Source organism: Silene latifolia, chromosome Y (assembly GCF_048544455.1).
Source record: "Silene latifolia isolate original U9 population chromosome Y, ASM4854445v1, whole genome shotgun sequence".
NCBI classification, from domain to species: Eukaryota; Viridiplantae; Streptophyta; class Magnoliopsida; order Caryophyllales; family Caryophyllaceae; genus Silene; species Silene latifolia.
Genome location: NC_133538.1, coordinates 317,504,440 through 317,520,389, shown reverse-complemented (window position 1 = coordinate 317,520,389; position 15,950 = coordinate 317,504,440). Strand labels below are relative to the sequence as shown.

The following is a 15,950-nucleotide window of genomic DNA, read 5'->3' as shown; positions in this document are numbered from 1 at the left end:
CTGAATATGCTCTTGCGTAGCCTTTCATATGCTAGGGTGTGTATGATCATTTGTGTGTGCAAGTTTGGACTCTTTGCCCCTCTTATGGTTAAGTGGGTGTCCTACTTGTCTTGTGTGGTGTTGGTATCTTAGACCATCGTCATAGATAGGCCCTTATAGTCTTTGATGAGTGTATGTTCACCGCTTAATAGCCTTTGTGTCTTAGCTTGGTGGGTTTATATCCAAGTTAGGGCATGACCTCCTGACGTACTCTTAGAAGTATGTGGTCAGCTTAAGTACTAGCCAACCCTTTGGTGGACTCCTTAGGGGTACTCATGTGTTATTATCATGGGTCTTGGATGCGGTAGTTTTACGCATGTCGCTAGGTCTGCGCAGGTTTAGGACTAGGGTGTTTACCTTACCTCGTGGTATAGACTCGAGTTACACAGTGACTATTGACTGTCCTAAGAACTTATGCATGTCTCTAGATATATTGTCCTTTCTTGTTTGATGATTCTATGAATCATAGAAGGTGAGATGCAAGCCGGCTATGGTTGATAGAGTTTGGATTCCCGGATGTTATGTGATTCACATGATAGTGTAGTATGAGTCAGTCTAGTATTCACATGCTAGGACTATGTGTTGTTTATATTCTTGTTCACATGATAAGCATGATTGTCTTGCATTTGTATGCTAAGGCTATGTGTTGTTCATATTCATATTCTTATGTTTAAATGTTATATTAACTATGACATTTCGTGGCTGGGAGAACTCGGAGTACTCCCCACTGACTGTGGCTTTCGTATTTGTATAAAATGCGATTGACAGGTAGGTGATGCATATATGGGGTACATGGACGAGCTAGCGAGCAAAGTAACCTTGGGACCTAGACTGGCTTTATTTTATTGTGAACTTTAAACACTTTTTATGTCATATACTTTTTAGGGACATATGTCTCCCTTTTTCACATTTGGGTTGTATAACTTTGTTTCGTGACTTTAGCGATGTTTTATTTATGAGATTTACTTTAGACCTTGTATGTTTGACACCTTCCCATTTGGATATTTTTATAACAGCTTCAGGTTTTAAAAATTACAGGTTTTTACCCAAATGAACCTATTACAAACATATCCATGCAGTTTTTATCTAGAATTATGTGTTTACTTTTCCGCAATGAATGAGGGTGTCACAAACAATGCCTTGAAGAACATTGTCCCTCTTTTGGCTTTCCTCTAGCATTTGTTTGAAGAAGTTTTGTTGATCTCCCATCATTTGGAGAATCACATTTTGAATGGGTTCATTTTCTTGTTGTGGCTGGGTGTGAAAATGGTTGTATTGTGGCAATTGAAAGTCATTATGAAGTGGGTATTGAGTGGGTGGTTGTTGTGGATATTGGATGTGGTGATTTTGGTGGGAAAAATTGGGGTAGTGTTTAGGATTTCCATTGTACAAATAGTAAGGTAGGTTTGTGTTGACTTGCTTCTCAAACTCCCCATACCCATAGTCATACTCGAAGAATCCACCATATACTCCATATGTCAAGTCTTGAGCCATCATAGCTAAGACCAGGAAACAACTACAGGCATGGAAACTACACAAAAACGGTAAGAACAATCCTTGAGGAACAAGTTCCTCAAGGTGAAAGCAAAATCAAAATAGACAAACAAGTAAGAACTTAATCACATAGCACCATCCCCGGCAATGGCGCCATTTTTGACGTGGGCGTGTCGTCGTACACCCAATCAAAACACATTTATAATACTCAACAAACAACTAGTTGGTGATAAGTCGAGGTCGATCCATGGGACGGTGTGCTTTGGGTTGTAAGTCTATCTATCTCAATTTATGCTAGTGTCACAATTTGTTTGGGTTTGTAGTTGTGTCCTAGACTAATGCAAGCAATAAAGTAAAGCAAACAATGAACTAAGAAATGTAAACAAATGACTAAAAGCACTAGGATGTCATGGGGTCATAGGGGATTCATGGTGTTGATCATAAAAACATGTTTACAAAGTTGCAAGCAATTAATGTTGTAAAGGAACCGAGTTGGTTTATGTCATACGGTTCATAGGAAGAGTTGGGTCCCGGAGCCGAATAGATTAGATTGTACAACCCCTACAAGTCGACTTAATTTCCACCTATTCAACTTCTATGCATGGTCTAACAAGACTCGAGTTGGTTTATATCTTACAAGTCTTGTTGAGTAGATAAGAGATGGGTAAAATTGCAAGGATTCATAGGCTTAACATTTCATCAAACATAACATGTGCATAGGTTGACATCACAACAAGCAAGCAATTTAATTATGAAAACGTATTAGATTAAGCATTAATCAATCCCATGTTGGTTTCCCCTAATTACCTACTAATCCTAGTTTAGTAACTACTCACTTATTATCATGGAGAACATGTCATTAATGGTGTCAATCATCACAACGAGTATAAACATGGTAATAGAATGAAGAAATGAACAATAAAGAGTAAAGAGTAAAGGAGTTATACCAAGCTTGAGATGATGCAAATAATAAAGCAAAGAATAAAAGAAGAAACTTGATTGATTGATGAAGGGTTGTCAATCCTGCATTAATAACCCAATAAACTTCAATTACCCAAAAGTAACAAACTTGAACAATTATTAAGGAAAGATTAATGTATAATTTTGTGGAAAGATTCAAGAGTAATCTTTTCTAATTTACTCCTAATCTAATCTAAGAAGAATTTCTTATGTGGAAGCCCTCTACTCTCAAAACTTGATTCTTTGATTATTTACAAATGGGGTATATATAGTAGTGCTTCATTAGGTTAACTAAGGCTAAACTAATAATTAACATTTGTGATTTCTAGGTATGGAATTGCTAGTCTTTCGAAGAGACGAGCATCTCAGCTGAAGACGCCATGATCCGCTCGTCCAGGAGGGGAATCCGCTCGGATTGTTGCAGGGGTGGACGAGCGTCTTTGGGTGAATCCGCTCGGATTGTTGCAAGGGAGTCCGAGCGTCTTCGAGTCTTGGACGCTCGGATCCTTTGGCAGAATGCTTCTCTTCACTTACTTCTCATTCTTGAGGGATTAGTCTTTAGTTCTTGCCTCTCCTTCGATACTCGTTCAACCAAGATCGTCAATGTCCTTCCAAATAAGCTCAAGAGGCGGGAATTTCCGCCTAATTGTCTCCTTTCCTACAAATCAAACACAAAACGATAGGAAAGCAAAATAGGAAGTATTTGATGGGCAAAATGGCTATGAGATGCTATAATAATGTGCTAATTAGGCTCAATTAGGGGACTAAATGTGCGCAAATAATATTCACATCAACGTGACAAACAAATCAGGTCGTGTCGGGTTCAGGTGTCACATTTAAATGGGTCACGAACTCTTCAACCCAAACCCAACCCAATTAAATCTCGTGCGGTGTTCGTGCCGATCCAATTACATTAATAGGTTATCAAACCTCAATCCTAACCCGTTAATTTGGTGTCGTGTTTTCGTATCAATAGGTTATTCGTGTTGAGTTCTTGTATAGAGTGCTCAACCCAAACCTAGCCCAATTAAATCTCGTGTCGTGTTCATATCGACCCACTTACATAAATGGGTCGTTAAATGTAAACCCAAACCCGTTAATTTCGTGTCGGATTCTTGTCGTGTTTTCGTGTCGTGTCATTGTTTGTCGGCTCTAATGCTGCGCCATAACAATAAACAAGAGTTAGGGACAGTCACTAAATCATGTTGAAATTTACCTCCCGAAACCAATTTTTATTAATGGCAAGCTTTATGTAGTTTCAACAACAACGTCATCCGAGAGATTAAGGTTCTACATCGTCGCATCGATGATAGAGACCAAATGTATCAAGGCCACAAGAAGGACATTGTTTACAAAGAAGTTTTCATAATTTACCAAATTAAGATGTCGTATTATATATTTTGCATGGAGTTTTTAAGGATAAGTAGTCAAAGACTATTTCGGTAAAAAAATTGATGGTGCTAAGACAATAAAAACGGTAACTCTATAATCCAACTATATCTCTGAATGTTAGTATAAAACTGACATAGTTAAATACCAAATGCCACAACGCTTTCGTTGCATTTTTGTTACAGGAACTGATGATTAATCTGTCTTCATATAAATCAACCCCCGAATTTTGGTTGCTTCCATTTTTAGCATAGTTTGACTTTTTGTTAAATTTAATAGTTTTCTATTACCAGACCATGGTAATGTATAAAATAACGTTTCAACGGTGCCATAAAATATATACTACAAACTGACATTATTATACTAACTTGGTAACCCAACTATTTTAAAAACTGACATAAACTACTAACTAATGTTGTCACAGATAATACGACTAGGTGCCCGTGTATTCTATGTAATAGAATGAGAGATAATGCGTGATGTCTATAAGAAGCAAATACTCTTAAGTGTAAATAGTCAAGATATAATTATGTTGTAAGAGATCTACCATTTTCTCTCAACGCACTAAATATATATAATTATGATACCTGCTGTTTTTTGTAACATTATTCAGTTTTACGTAGTTGTAAAATAATTTGCAAAACTCATAAAGATATGTCTCCGTTATTAAGGGTTCATATTGATGAGCTCCACCATGTTTATAGAAAAAGCGTTTTGCATTTAATTAGAACCCGGTTGTGCCTGTAAAAATTAAAAAGCTAGCGACATGCTATAATTATGTCACTTGATGTTATACTAATCGTTGGCAAAACTTTTATGCTAAAATCACTAATAATTCATCTGTTATCATCTATACCAATCACGAATTTTTTTTTCCATCGATGACAATATAATAGGACTTTTTATCAACTTAACAATATATTTTTTTACAGATAATTCTAATGGGAGTCTCGTGCATTGTACGGGTTTTCCAACTAGTTGAAGAAGAAATTGGGATGTAATCTCCCTAATTCAAGAGGAAATTGGAATTGTCTACCATACGAAAGGCGAAGCGGCAAAAATTCAAAGGTATTTGCGTTGTATTGTTAGTGGGTCAAAGGCAATTAGGATTTCTAGCACTCAAGCAATGAAATTCTTGACATTCATATTCCACGTGAGATACGTACACAAGCTGGTGTACAATTGGTGATTTAAATTAGTGAACTTTGCACGTACGGCGATCGATCATCAGTCCCGTTGATTTTATCGGTATAACTTCTCTACCTATTGCTAATTTTGTTTAACAGTAGGATGTTTTGGACAATTTAGTTGTTCAAGGGACTGAAGTTGCTTAATTTGATTATTGTCGAGACTAAGCTTGGGGGAATTGGGGTAAAATTTGGTTCCGTCTGTGGTTTCATGCTAAAGTTCGGGATTGGTCTGTGAATTACTTGCATTGTTTACCTGGGTTTATTGGCATGTCAAGTCGTGCTTGTCCCAAGGGCATACGCCCGTCATCGTCGACCTCGAAGACACAACCTTCTAAGAAAGCTTCTACCCCTGCGACCAGTCCTTGGTCACCATTCCGACCCTGCACGAATGCGACTAAACTCACCGCTGCCTATAATCGTCTTGCTGAGCTTCAAATTAGATCCACTCGATTCTTTGACGATTCTCTACTTGAAATTTTAAAGCTGAAACCCGACCTTACATGATTTTTGATAGAGTGGGGTGGGGTGATTTTTACCGTGCTAAACCGCGGACCTTCATGAAACCCACCCTTGAATTTCTTGCTACATACTCTGTGAATGAAACTAATGGAAAGGTCACTTTCTGCCTTCGAGGTGACGAGTATGAACTCACTTATTCTCAGCTGGCCAAGGCTTGTGGTCTCCCCGAGGGAGGTGATAAAACCCCTAGCGATAAACCCCATGCTTCCTTTGATGAAACGGCCTTTTGGAAGGCCATTATTGGATATTATGCTTATCGCGCTCAACATTTAAAAGCCTCTCATATTATAAACCCTTGCATTTGACTTATCCACCGGTTTCTCACTTTTGTGTTCTTTGGAAAGCAACAAGTTGGTGCAGTGTCTAAACCTGATCTTTTCGTCATATGGGTTCTTGTTATTGGTCACTCTTCTGTCACCCTTAATGCGGGCGCCTGGCTTGCCACACACTTGCTGACCGCCTCTGACCAGACCTCTGGAATAATTCATATTGGTGGATTAGTCACTTTGATAGCTTGCTCCTTAGGGGTTAATTGCTCTGATGCCTCCGATGAAGCCTACGACCATCGTATGCTTAATTCCAGTGTCCTATCCTCTATGTTCACGATATCTAGTCGCGACGGTGATGATACTGAGTTTGACTTTGACTGGCTGGTGGGGTATCCGCCTAGTATTCTTTTTCCCTTGCACAACCCCACACGTACTACACTTCAAGTGGAAGAAAACTACCTTTTCTTCACTCAAATATTTGATGGTGGGACTGCTACTGCTACTCGGGAAGAGGATTTGAACCCCCAACAAGAGAATATTTCCATCGATCAAGAACCTGGCCATACTCAGGTTTTGTCTTCTTCCTTGTCTTCTAGGTTCGACGAATTGGTTGATAACCAGTATATGCTTATGGGTATAATGCATGCTATTCTTGACTTGCAACTTAAACGTGACCCTGCTTTTGTAGAACCTCGACCTGCTCTCGAGGCTTCACTTAGGGAGCGACGTGGTTGCCGCATCTCTGACCAGCCTAGACCCTCCTCTGGAGAGGGTAATGCGTCCGGACCTGACTGACACATGATGTGTTTTGTCCTCTCCCTTCCTGTTTTTGTGTCCTTGTTTAGTCATTTGAGCTTTGCGGACAAAGCATCATATAAGCTTGGGGGAGGGTACATTTCATTGTATATACATTGTAGTTATCTAGTTAATAGTTAATTTGTTGCATTGCATTTCCTTTATATCTTCAAAAAAAAAAAATCGAAAATCAAAAAAAAAAAAATCAAAAAAATTTACTTTTTTTGTCCTAGTGAATTTGGTTTATGCTTCAACATTATATATGTCCCAATCTATTTTGCTAACCCTTGTATGCTTGCTAATTGCATGTTTGTAGGCTTTAGTTATCTTTCTAAGGTAACTCGAAAATGCTACTAGATGAGTCTTGACACCGTGACACCTCACGGGGAGCGAGATCCTTGACCACATCATGTATTGGGCATTTTTTACTACTTAAATTGAGAGGATTTAGAGCCTCCTAGACCGGCGCACCTGTATCCGGAGTAGTTTTCCCTCCGGGATGCGCTTTACTTGAGTGTGGCATATTCTCTCATTCCCTTGTGCATTTGATCATCTAGCGTTATGAGGCATGTTTCGATATGATTTAAGCTCCACTTGGCCAAAAAGACTTGATTTATTACCCTTTGAATTAATCCTCTGCTTGTAGCCCGTCTGAGCCTTTCTAGCCTGATTTTATTTGTTTAACCCACATTATATAGCTACATTCCAAGACTTTCGACCCTAGCCGGGTCAGTCGTGCGTAGTACTTTTGTGGTTATCTTGCTAGTGAAGTTGGGCAAGGGTGTAATTGTCCAGTCACTTGCTGCATGGAGTTTTAAGATTGAGATTTGTTGATTATTTGGATTTGTGCATTTTATTGCTCTTGTCCTATGTCATTTTCCTCCATGAAGAAAAGAAAGGAGCTGACGAAAAAAAAGATCTGAAAAAAAAAAAGAAAGACATGGATGGAAAAAGAAAAAAAAGAGGGTATGATACGGAGACAATAAGTATGCTCAAGAAAGAGTTTTGGCCTTGATTCGAGTTTTGGGTTTGTGTTTGAATTGGAGTTTGCTTGTATTGTGTTAGATAAATGGTGTCTAATGGGATTTAAAAGGGAAGCTGTGATTTCATAGCATATTTGTCACTTCCCATGCGTTGTAAAGTTTAAGATCATTTCACCATTTTATTCTAACTCTTTTCGGATTGTCTTATTTAGTATTGGTGGGTTTCTAATGTTGGATATTCATTTCGTAAGTATAAATGCGCGACTACCAGCTATTAAACTCCACGTTATCCAAATACACTGCCACTTTCTTACCCATCAACCTAAATCCTATTACAACCTTTTCGCCTCGCTTGTATGATCTGTATGCATGGAATTAGAGGGGTATTCCACCCTTTGTTGTAGGCGTAGTGCTATTATTGCATCTTTTCTGCAGGTTGAATAGGTGAGTGCCATAATTAAACTTACCTTGTTTCTATGAGTGATTGAGTGACATCATGTGAGCGTCTTGTACATGGTATTGCACGGTCAAAGATTGAGCATGGAGTGGGTTTTACATCGTCTTATGATCATTGATTATGTTTACATTTTCACCACTCCCTTTGATCTATGAAGGGAAGAGCCCTTTACATGTATGATGCTAGTTTCGTGTAGGGTGATGCATTTTGTATTGGGTTGTTTGGCCTATTCACTACCTTGTCCTCTCTGATTAGTTTTGAGTGTTTGCTTGAGGACAAGCAAATGATTAGCTTGGGGAATTTGTTAAGTGCATATTTTACATGATTTTATGCGTTGTTTTCTTGACACTTTCACTCCTTATTGCGTAGTTTTAGGCTATTTTGATAGGCCTTGTGCACATTTTGATAGATGCTACGATGTGGTATGTTTACTCATGTTTGCAGGTTAAATTGCGCTATATTTGTGATGGAGCACTTACTTGAAGTTGGAATGCGTTTTCTCGGACAATATCTTGTGTGAAGTGCTTAAAGTTGAAGTGCCTAGATAAGAAGTGAGGAGCATGAGAAGAAGGAAGGTGTTGCTGTTTCCCGCTAGAAAGTCATGCTCATGAAAATGCGCCACCCAGGCGGGCAGAAAGCCATCACTAAGCAGCTTTGTTGCCGAGACAGAGTGCCCGGGCAGGCGGCTATGATGTCCGGGCGGGCGGATTGCAATATCAGCTAACAAGTTTGGAAAGAATCCCAACTTGGTTTTAGGGTTTGAATAAAAATAATAAAAGGACGTTACTTCTATTATCAGTTTTTCTAGACTAAAAGCATTAGAAAACTTAGATTATATTTTCGGTTACCAGTTTATTGCATCGGATTTACGATTACACTTTGGATTATTGTTTTCTACTCTTCAATATTCAATCAAGTATTATTTCTTCTTTCCTTCTTCCTTTTGTTGATTATGTCTATTGTTTATCTAGTTTTTTTTTTTTTTTTTTTTTTTTTTGTAGAGGAAAGCACATAATAGAGTCACTCATTCCATGGCAAGTCGTGCAATGGAATGGGCAATCCTATTCAGCTGACGTGGACAATAACTTATCGAGATACAATGCGTAGTAGAAATTAAACTAATAATAGAGCGAATAATAAGCTTAGCATCGTGGGAGACGTCCATGTTCCCTGTAACTTGAAGAACTAACTGAAGACAATCCGTCGTGGCATCAATGTGCCAAAAGCCATGACTGATAGCATCAGTAATAGCATAAAGAAGAGCCATAGATTCAGCGTGGAGGGGAGATGAGGCCCAGAACCTAGCAGAATCCTGTCGAAAAACTTCACCATTGGCATATTGAATAAGCCATCCAGCTGCAGCCTTGAACCCATGTTTCCAAGAAGCATCACACTTCAGACGAACATAATTCGAACAAAGGGTGTGACCAATGAGAAAAACAGGAAAGTAATTGCGAATATTTGTAGCTGCAGAAAGATCATCAGAAGTCAGTAAGTCCAGATTTAATTTGGTAGGAATGCGATGACTTATGCAGGAAGTAACCATAGAAGCTTCAGCCATGATTTGGGTCATAGAAAGAGCAAGAGCAGGAGCAGCACCATTGAACTTGTGACTATTTCTACTGCACCAAATACGCCAAAGTGTACTGATGAAAATAGGAACAGTTGTAACATAATCAGATTTTTGGAAAAGGAAATTAATCCAGTTAATAAGCCAAGCCTGGATTTCATCTAGGGTTCGTACAATTATTAGCAAGGGAACAAGCATGTTTTAGTCGTCAAACTTAATTGCCATATTGTTATTTGAATTTGGTTTGAATAGATAATGAATTAGGTTATAAAATTGAACTGGGTAAAATCTAGACCGAACAATACTATCAACGGGAGTTGGGTAGAATTAATATATCTATCTATCTATATTATTAAAGGAAACTTTTTTGGAACGATCAGAGAGTCTCCAACTTTACCGAAACACCTAAGATTATTAAATAATGCTAAATAATTAAACTGAAAAAAAAGCGTTTGAACTGAATAAAAAAAATTAATCGTACAACACTTCTATCAACTGCCCAATTCTATATGAATTAGAGTCCATCAATTGAATATGCTAAATAGCTGTAAAAGCTGTCACTATTAATTAAATAAAAAAAATATCTTAAATTGTATCACACGTTTAAAGTGTCCAAGAAATCTATCTTTTGGTTCAGGACTCCTCTACAGTCTACACACTCTAATACAGCTACAGAATATTTACATCATAAGAAATCTATCTTTTAATAAATATAATCCCATCCAAACTTCACCCTCCAACTAATTTCCAAGTCCAAATATCGTATGCAGTTTCCTGTAGAACATAGAATTTGATTCAAATTAGGAGGATTATACGACTATATATACAGGTCTTTTTGGTATTTCAATTTCCACAATAATGGCAATAAAATGGCACCATCCAATTCAAATATTTTATTCAACTTGATTTGTATTATCTATTTCAGTTCTTATGTAACAATCAATGAACTAAACGAAAGCAGGGCAAGTGAAAAAATCAAGGTCCGTATTTCTCGACTATGGGAAAATTTGACGATATAAACGGAATGGAAAACAAGCTACTTCGAGATGGTCATCTATACGACCCCAAGCAAAAATGGCCAGTGAATGTTCACTAAAGGTGCAGCAACTTAACATTGTGAACATCAGTTAGTCTATGACAAAGTAATTACAGCAATGTAGAGAATGAGTCTGGAGGGGTAATATTCTTATACGGACACGGAGGCAAGGAAAAACACAGGACCATCTCGGCAAAAAGTAAGGTTAGAGGGCAAAATAGACCTGCACGTCTCATCTTCAGGTGAGAAAGCAAATACATTACATAAAACCACCAATATAAAGATTAATTCTCATAGCTTACAATCACGAATCCGCTATATTATAGATAAAGTAGTGAAGATTTTAAGGAAGTAACTACGAAACTAACATGTATAAAAAAAAATTAACTTTCTTAAATTAGGTATCGCAGCCTGACTACTGCCAGGAGGAAGGACAGCTCATAGCAGATTTGTCATCCCTATTGACTTATTCAACAACTCTACATGGCAAAAGACCTAACTTGATGAGCACCTTAGGGTATGGGATGAGGCACCCATGGACCACAGATTTGCTTTTGAAGCACTCGATGTACAATAAGAGATATAATAATTGCATTAAAGGCAGACAAGCATGATCTAAGTTTTTTGGAGGGAAGACAGTTTTAGTTGGCGGGGACTTCCAATTAGTAGATCGTACATATGGAACGAATATAGGGTATTATACACACTTAAGAGAATCAAAGGGGAAAGAAACTGAGCATTAAATGATTGGTTGCTAGCTATGGGAGATGGGGAATTAGAAGCCAAGGCAGATCAGAATGACACAGAAGAAACGTGGATTCAAATACCAGAACAATACATTGGTAGTCAAGGAGAGCTGACATTGAGGTAGTAGTTAACCAGATGTACCCATAGATTTTGAAAGCAGCCATAAAAACGTGGACTACCTAAGACAGAGAGCAATACTCACCCCTTTGAATGACACCGCCGACTTGATAAACAGTCACATGGCAAATCTGATACTTGGTGAGGAGGTACTACACATGAGTTGTGATGACGTCTGCACAGCCTCGACTGAATCTGTAGACCAGTTTACATCTTATTCAACAGAATACTTAAACAGTATCAACCTGCAGAAGTTACCACACCATAAGTTAAGACTGGGATGCCAGTAATGCTGCTGAGTAACTCACCTCGGAAAGTTTATCGTCGAAGGAAAAATAATAACGTGTCCAAAGCTGGGTCAGAAAGTTCTTATACCGAGGATAATAATGACTACCACGGACATAAATGATGACATCCCCCGAAGGTATAAAATTATTCATTGACGATTTAGCCCAAGAGTTCAAAGGTCACACGAGGAACATCGTCTATAAAAAAAGTTTTTCAAATCTACACTCTTTAACCCGATAATCCATGATATACCGGTTACTTATTTGGACAATTGTGTAGATAGCTGAAGAGCAATGAATTAAATAAAACTTCAAGTTTACAAAGTCGAAACCGCACCATCTCATTTCTTTACTTTTATAATTATTGTAATAAATTAATCAAAGGTAAAGAATAATTGACCTAACATTACAATACACAAAAATATAAACATACCTTCGTTAGCATAACCGATCGAGCAAGAGTGATTGCGAGAGTTAGATGAAACAATCAGAATATATTAGAAGATAAATTCAATCATTAGTAAACTTGAATCATGATTTGGGTATCAAATAGATGTGGAAATAATCGGAAATAAATAAATGTGAAATAGGGAACCAAGATTTGGGGATTGGAAAGTTGAATGATGAAGGTAATATAATAAGAACCGAAAAATATTGAGGTTTGGTAGGAAGTAAACCAATGTTCTGGAAATATGTTTGGCAAGGTTTTTTTTTGTTTTTTTAAATCTACCTTTAATTAAAAATTATTGCCTACGCTTTCAAAAAAAAAAAATTATTGCCTACGTACTATGTATTATTAATCACTTAACTGATGCAAAGAGAATCGTCTCTCACAGACTCACTATGCTATGATACCGACATACCGTCTCACAATAATTATTGATAAATAAATTCAAGAATAACAAGGTTTTACATCGTAAGACGGTCCATTTTAATCAAAATATTGTTCATTTAGTGCTAATTAATAAATTGTTTTTTTATATAATGGAATTGTGTCAGAGTGTGAAATGTACTTAAATTATAAGATATTTTCCGAGGGTATTCTTTGTTTGAGTCATTCGCATCATCACAAAAACTCCAAATAAGAGGCTCGTGCATTGCACGGGCATTAAATATATATATATATATATATATATATATATATATATATATATATATATATATATATATATATATATATATAGAGAGAGAGAGAGAGAGAGAGAGAGAGAGAGAGGCAAGATCCGGTGAGTTTGCCACTTTTCGTGAGTTACCGCCGCATTTATATACCATTGGATCTAACAAGATCAAGGGCTGAGATTAGACCAAAAAAAATACACACACTCATTTTTTTCTCTCTCTTCCCCTCATGCTACGTTTTCCCTGCTTCTTCATTCTTCCCCTCTTTTTTCTTATTTTCTTCATATTCTTTTTTCTCTATCCTATTTTCTTTATTCTTTCTCTCTTTTTCCTAATTTCTTCAATTTAATAACATTATTCAATCAAATCATCACAGAAACTGGAGTAATTCAAGTCGAAAACACAAATTAATTCATTATTTTCGTTCTATTTGATTTATACATGCATCAATTGTCAATTTTTGCTCGAAATTTGCAGAAACCCTAGCTCGAATCGACAAAACAAAGGTAAGAGTAGATTATATAAGTCAATATATGTTATTTTGCGAGTTATTTCAATTGCTACTCCGTTAGTCTGCTTGTTTATCATACCGTTGACATTTGATTGATGATTTATTATCATAATGCTGAAAATTTGTTGGTAACCTAGATTAGCACACCAACTGTTTGTTAAAATGTCTAGTTGAATTTAGAAACTCAATTATTGTAATGAAAAAACGTGGTTATTTAAATGCAGAAACGCGGTTATTTTAATGTACAAACTCGATTATTGTAATGTACAATCTCAGTTATTGTAATGTACAAACTCACTTATTGTGGTGTAGAAACACAGGTATTTATAGTTATTGTAATGTAGAAACTCAATTATTGTAATGAATAAATTGTGTTATTGTATTGAGATGAAACTCAAATATATTCAAATTTCTTGTTCACTCGTTAGTTGTTGTAACATTACATCTCGATTATTGTATTACTTAAACCCAGTTATTCTATTATTAAAACTCAGATATTGTATCTCGTAGTTACTTCTTGGATGTTATGGTAAGTAATATTCTGCTTTTTGGTGATTTGCAGGTTGAGTCACGATATACGCGGATAATTGACGTTTAATGGAAAAATTGATGTATATACTTGGTCATTTTTTGTTAGCTTTCATCTTGTTTAATTGATTAACTTAGTTATTCTAATGTAGAGAAACTCAGTTATTGTAATGTAGAAACTCTGATATTTGTAGTTATTCAAATGTACAAACTCAATTATTGTAATGTAGAAACTCAGTTATTGCAATGTAAAACTTTGATATTTGTAATTATTGTAATGCAGAAATTCGGTTATTGTAATGAGTAAATCGTGTTATTGTATTGAGATGAAACTCAAATATAATCAAATTTCTATCTTGTGTTTGTTTTCATATTGTTTAATTTAATAACTAGTTATTTTTATTCAATTAATAATTGAGATTGGTTAATGCAATAGCAAAATCAGAAAAATGAAATAATAATATATAACAAGGTTAAAAAAACCACTTACTTTCATTATAAAACTTTCCAACCCATTACATTTAAACATCTTCAACAAAGTATATCTAAGCATCATTATCATTACATCTAAGCATTTCAAATAATACATCTAACAATGGTAACATCACAAATATTACATATATTTATCTCCGATACTACGTCTAAAAGTATTCCTTCCAACGAAAATTGCGCCTTGTCGTTGTTTTCACCATTTGTCCGCCAATATTTCTTCCCGACGAGAACCATATTTTGCCAATTGATGAAGGCTGAATCCGCAAAAATAAAAGCTCCCTGAAAGATCTAAAAGCAAAAAAAGGAGGTAAGTTATAAATAATTATTATATAAGCCCACAACACTAACTCCAAATTGAAATAACTAAGTTAAAACAATACAATAACTAAGTTTGAATAATAGAATAACTCGGTTAAAGCAATACAATAACTATTATTAATAGAATATATTCTAACATATATAGCAAACAAGAAATAACTAGAAAATACAATAACTGAATTAGAATAATACAATAACTCGGTTAAAGTAATACAATAATAAGTTATTTCTGATTAACACAATAAACAAGAAATAACTACAAAATACAATAACTGAGTTTGAATAATACAATAACTTGGTTAAAGCTATACAATAACTAACAGCAGCAGACAAAGTTCGTGGTGGTAACACTCTAAAACAAAAACCCTAAAAATTATCAAAGATACAAAATAACACAATTGAATAAGAAGAAACTTATCAAACAACTTACAAACAACATGAAAATGCACAAGATCGTTTAGAATTCTCATATCAAACTCAAAACCCTATAAATTATTGGGAAAAAAAATGAGAAAACAAGCAATTTAACAACAAAACATAAGTGCAGACGGACATACAATGAATCAACAAAAATGAAAAGGATATTAGATAAGAACAATAATGGAAACGCACCAGTCGGATCTAGAAAAGAAATTAGTACTTACCTATAATGAAATTGAAGAGACATACGAAGATGAAGCGAAATAGACAACGAAATCTCCTTAATTGATGACAAATTTGAACGAGGATGATGAAGATTGAGTTTGTAGCATGCAATTTGAACGAAATTGAACGAATTTGATGAAGACGGAATTTGACAAATTTGAACGAGATGACGTACGTCATTCTGTTTTTTTTTGTTCTGTCTTTTAGGGAGAGAGAGAGTGATTCTCTAATAATGAGGGGAATGAGAGAAAAGTGAGTATTTATAGGTTGGGCAAGATTTAATCTCAGCTATCCATTTTAGATGAGATCAATGGTCTAGGTTTAGAGGGGTAACTCACCAACAATGACCCAACTTATATGATCCTACTTATATATATATATATATATATATATATATATATATATATATATATATATATATATATATATATATATATATATATATATATAAGAGGTTTTTTTCGTGCACTCTGAGAGACTCCAAG

At 35.8% G+C, this 15,950-nt stretch overlaps 1 protein-coding gene and 1 long non-coding RNA gene across 2 annotated transcripts; both read right to left on the bottom strand.

Annotated features, from left to right (window-relative positions):
* Window positions 1-9,119: 9,119 nt before the first annotated feature.
* Window positions 9,120-9,863, bottom strand: LOC141631248 (uncharacterized). The gene has a single exon (XM_074443944.1). The coding sequence runs from the start codon at window positions 9,861-9,863 to the stop codon at window positions 9,120-9,122; it is 744 nt and encodes a 247-aa protein (XP_074300045.1).
* Window positions 9,864-10,203: 340 nt separating this feature from the next.
* LOC141629623 (uncharacterized) lies at window positions 10,204-12,583 on the bottom strand. The gene is made up of 3 exons (XR_012537319.1): window positions 12,286-12,583; window positions 11,651-11,810; window positions 10,204-10,439 (listed from the first exon to the last, which is right to left on the bottom strand). It is a non-coding gene; the product is annotated as an uncharacterized LOC141629623 (long non-coding RNA).
* Window positions 12,584-15,950: the final 3,367 nt, after the last annotated feature.

Coding starts and splice junctions, on each gene's coding strand:
- LOC141631248 (XM_074443944.1), bottom strand. CDS start 9,863: ATGCTTGTTCCCTTGCTAATAATTGTACGAACCCTAGATGAAATCCAG.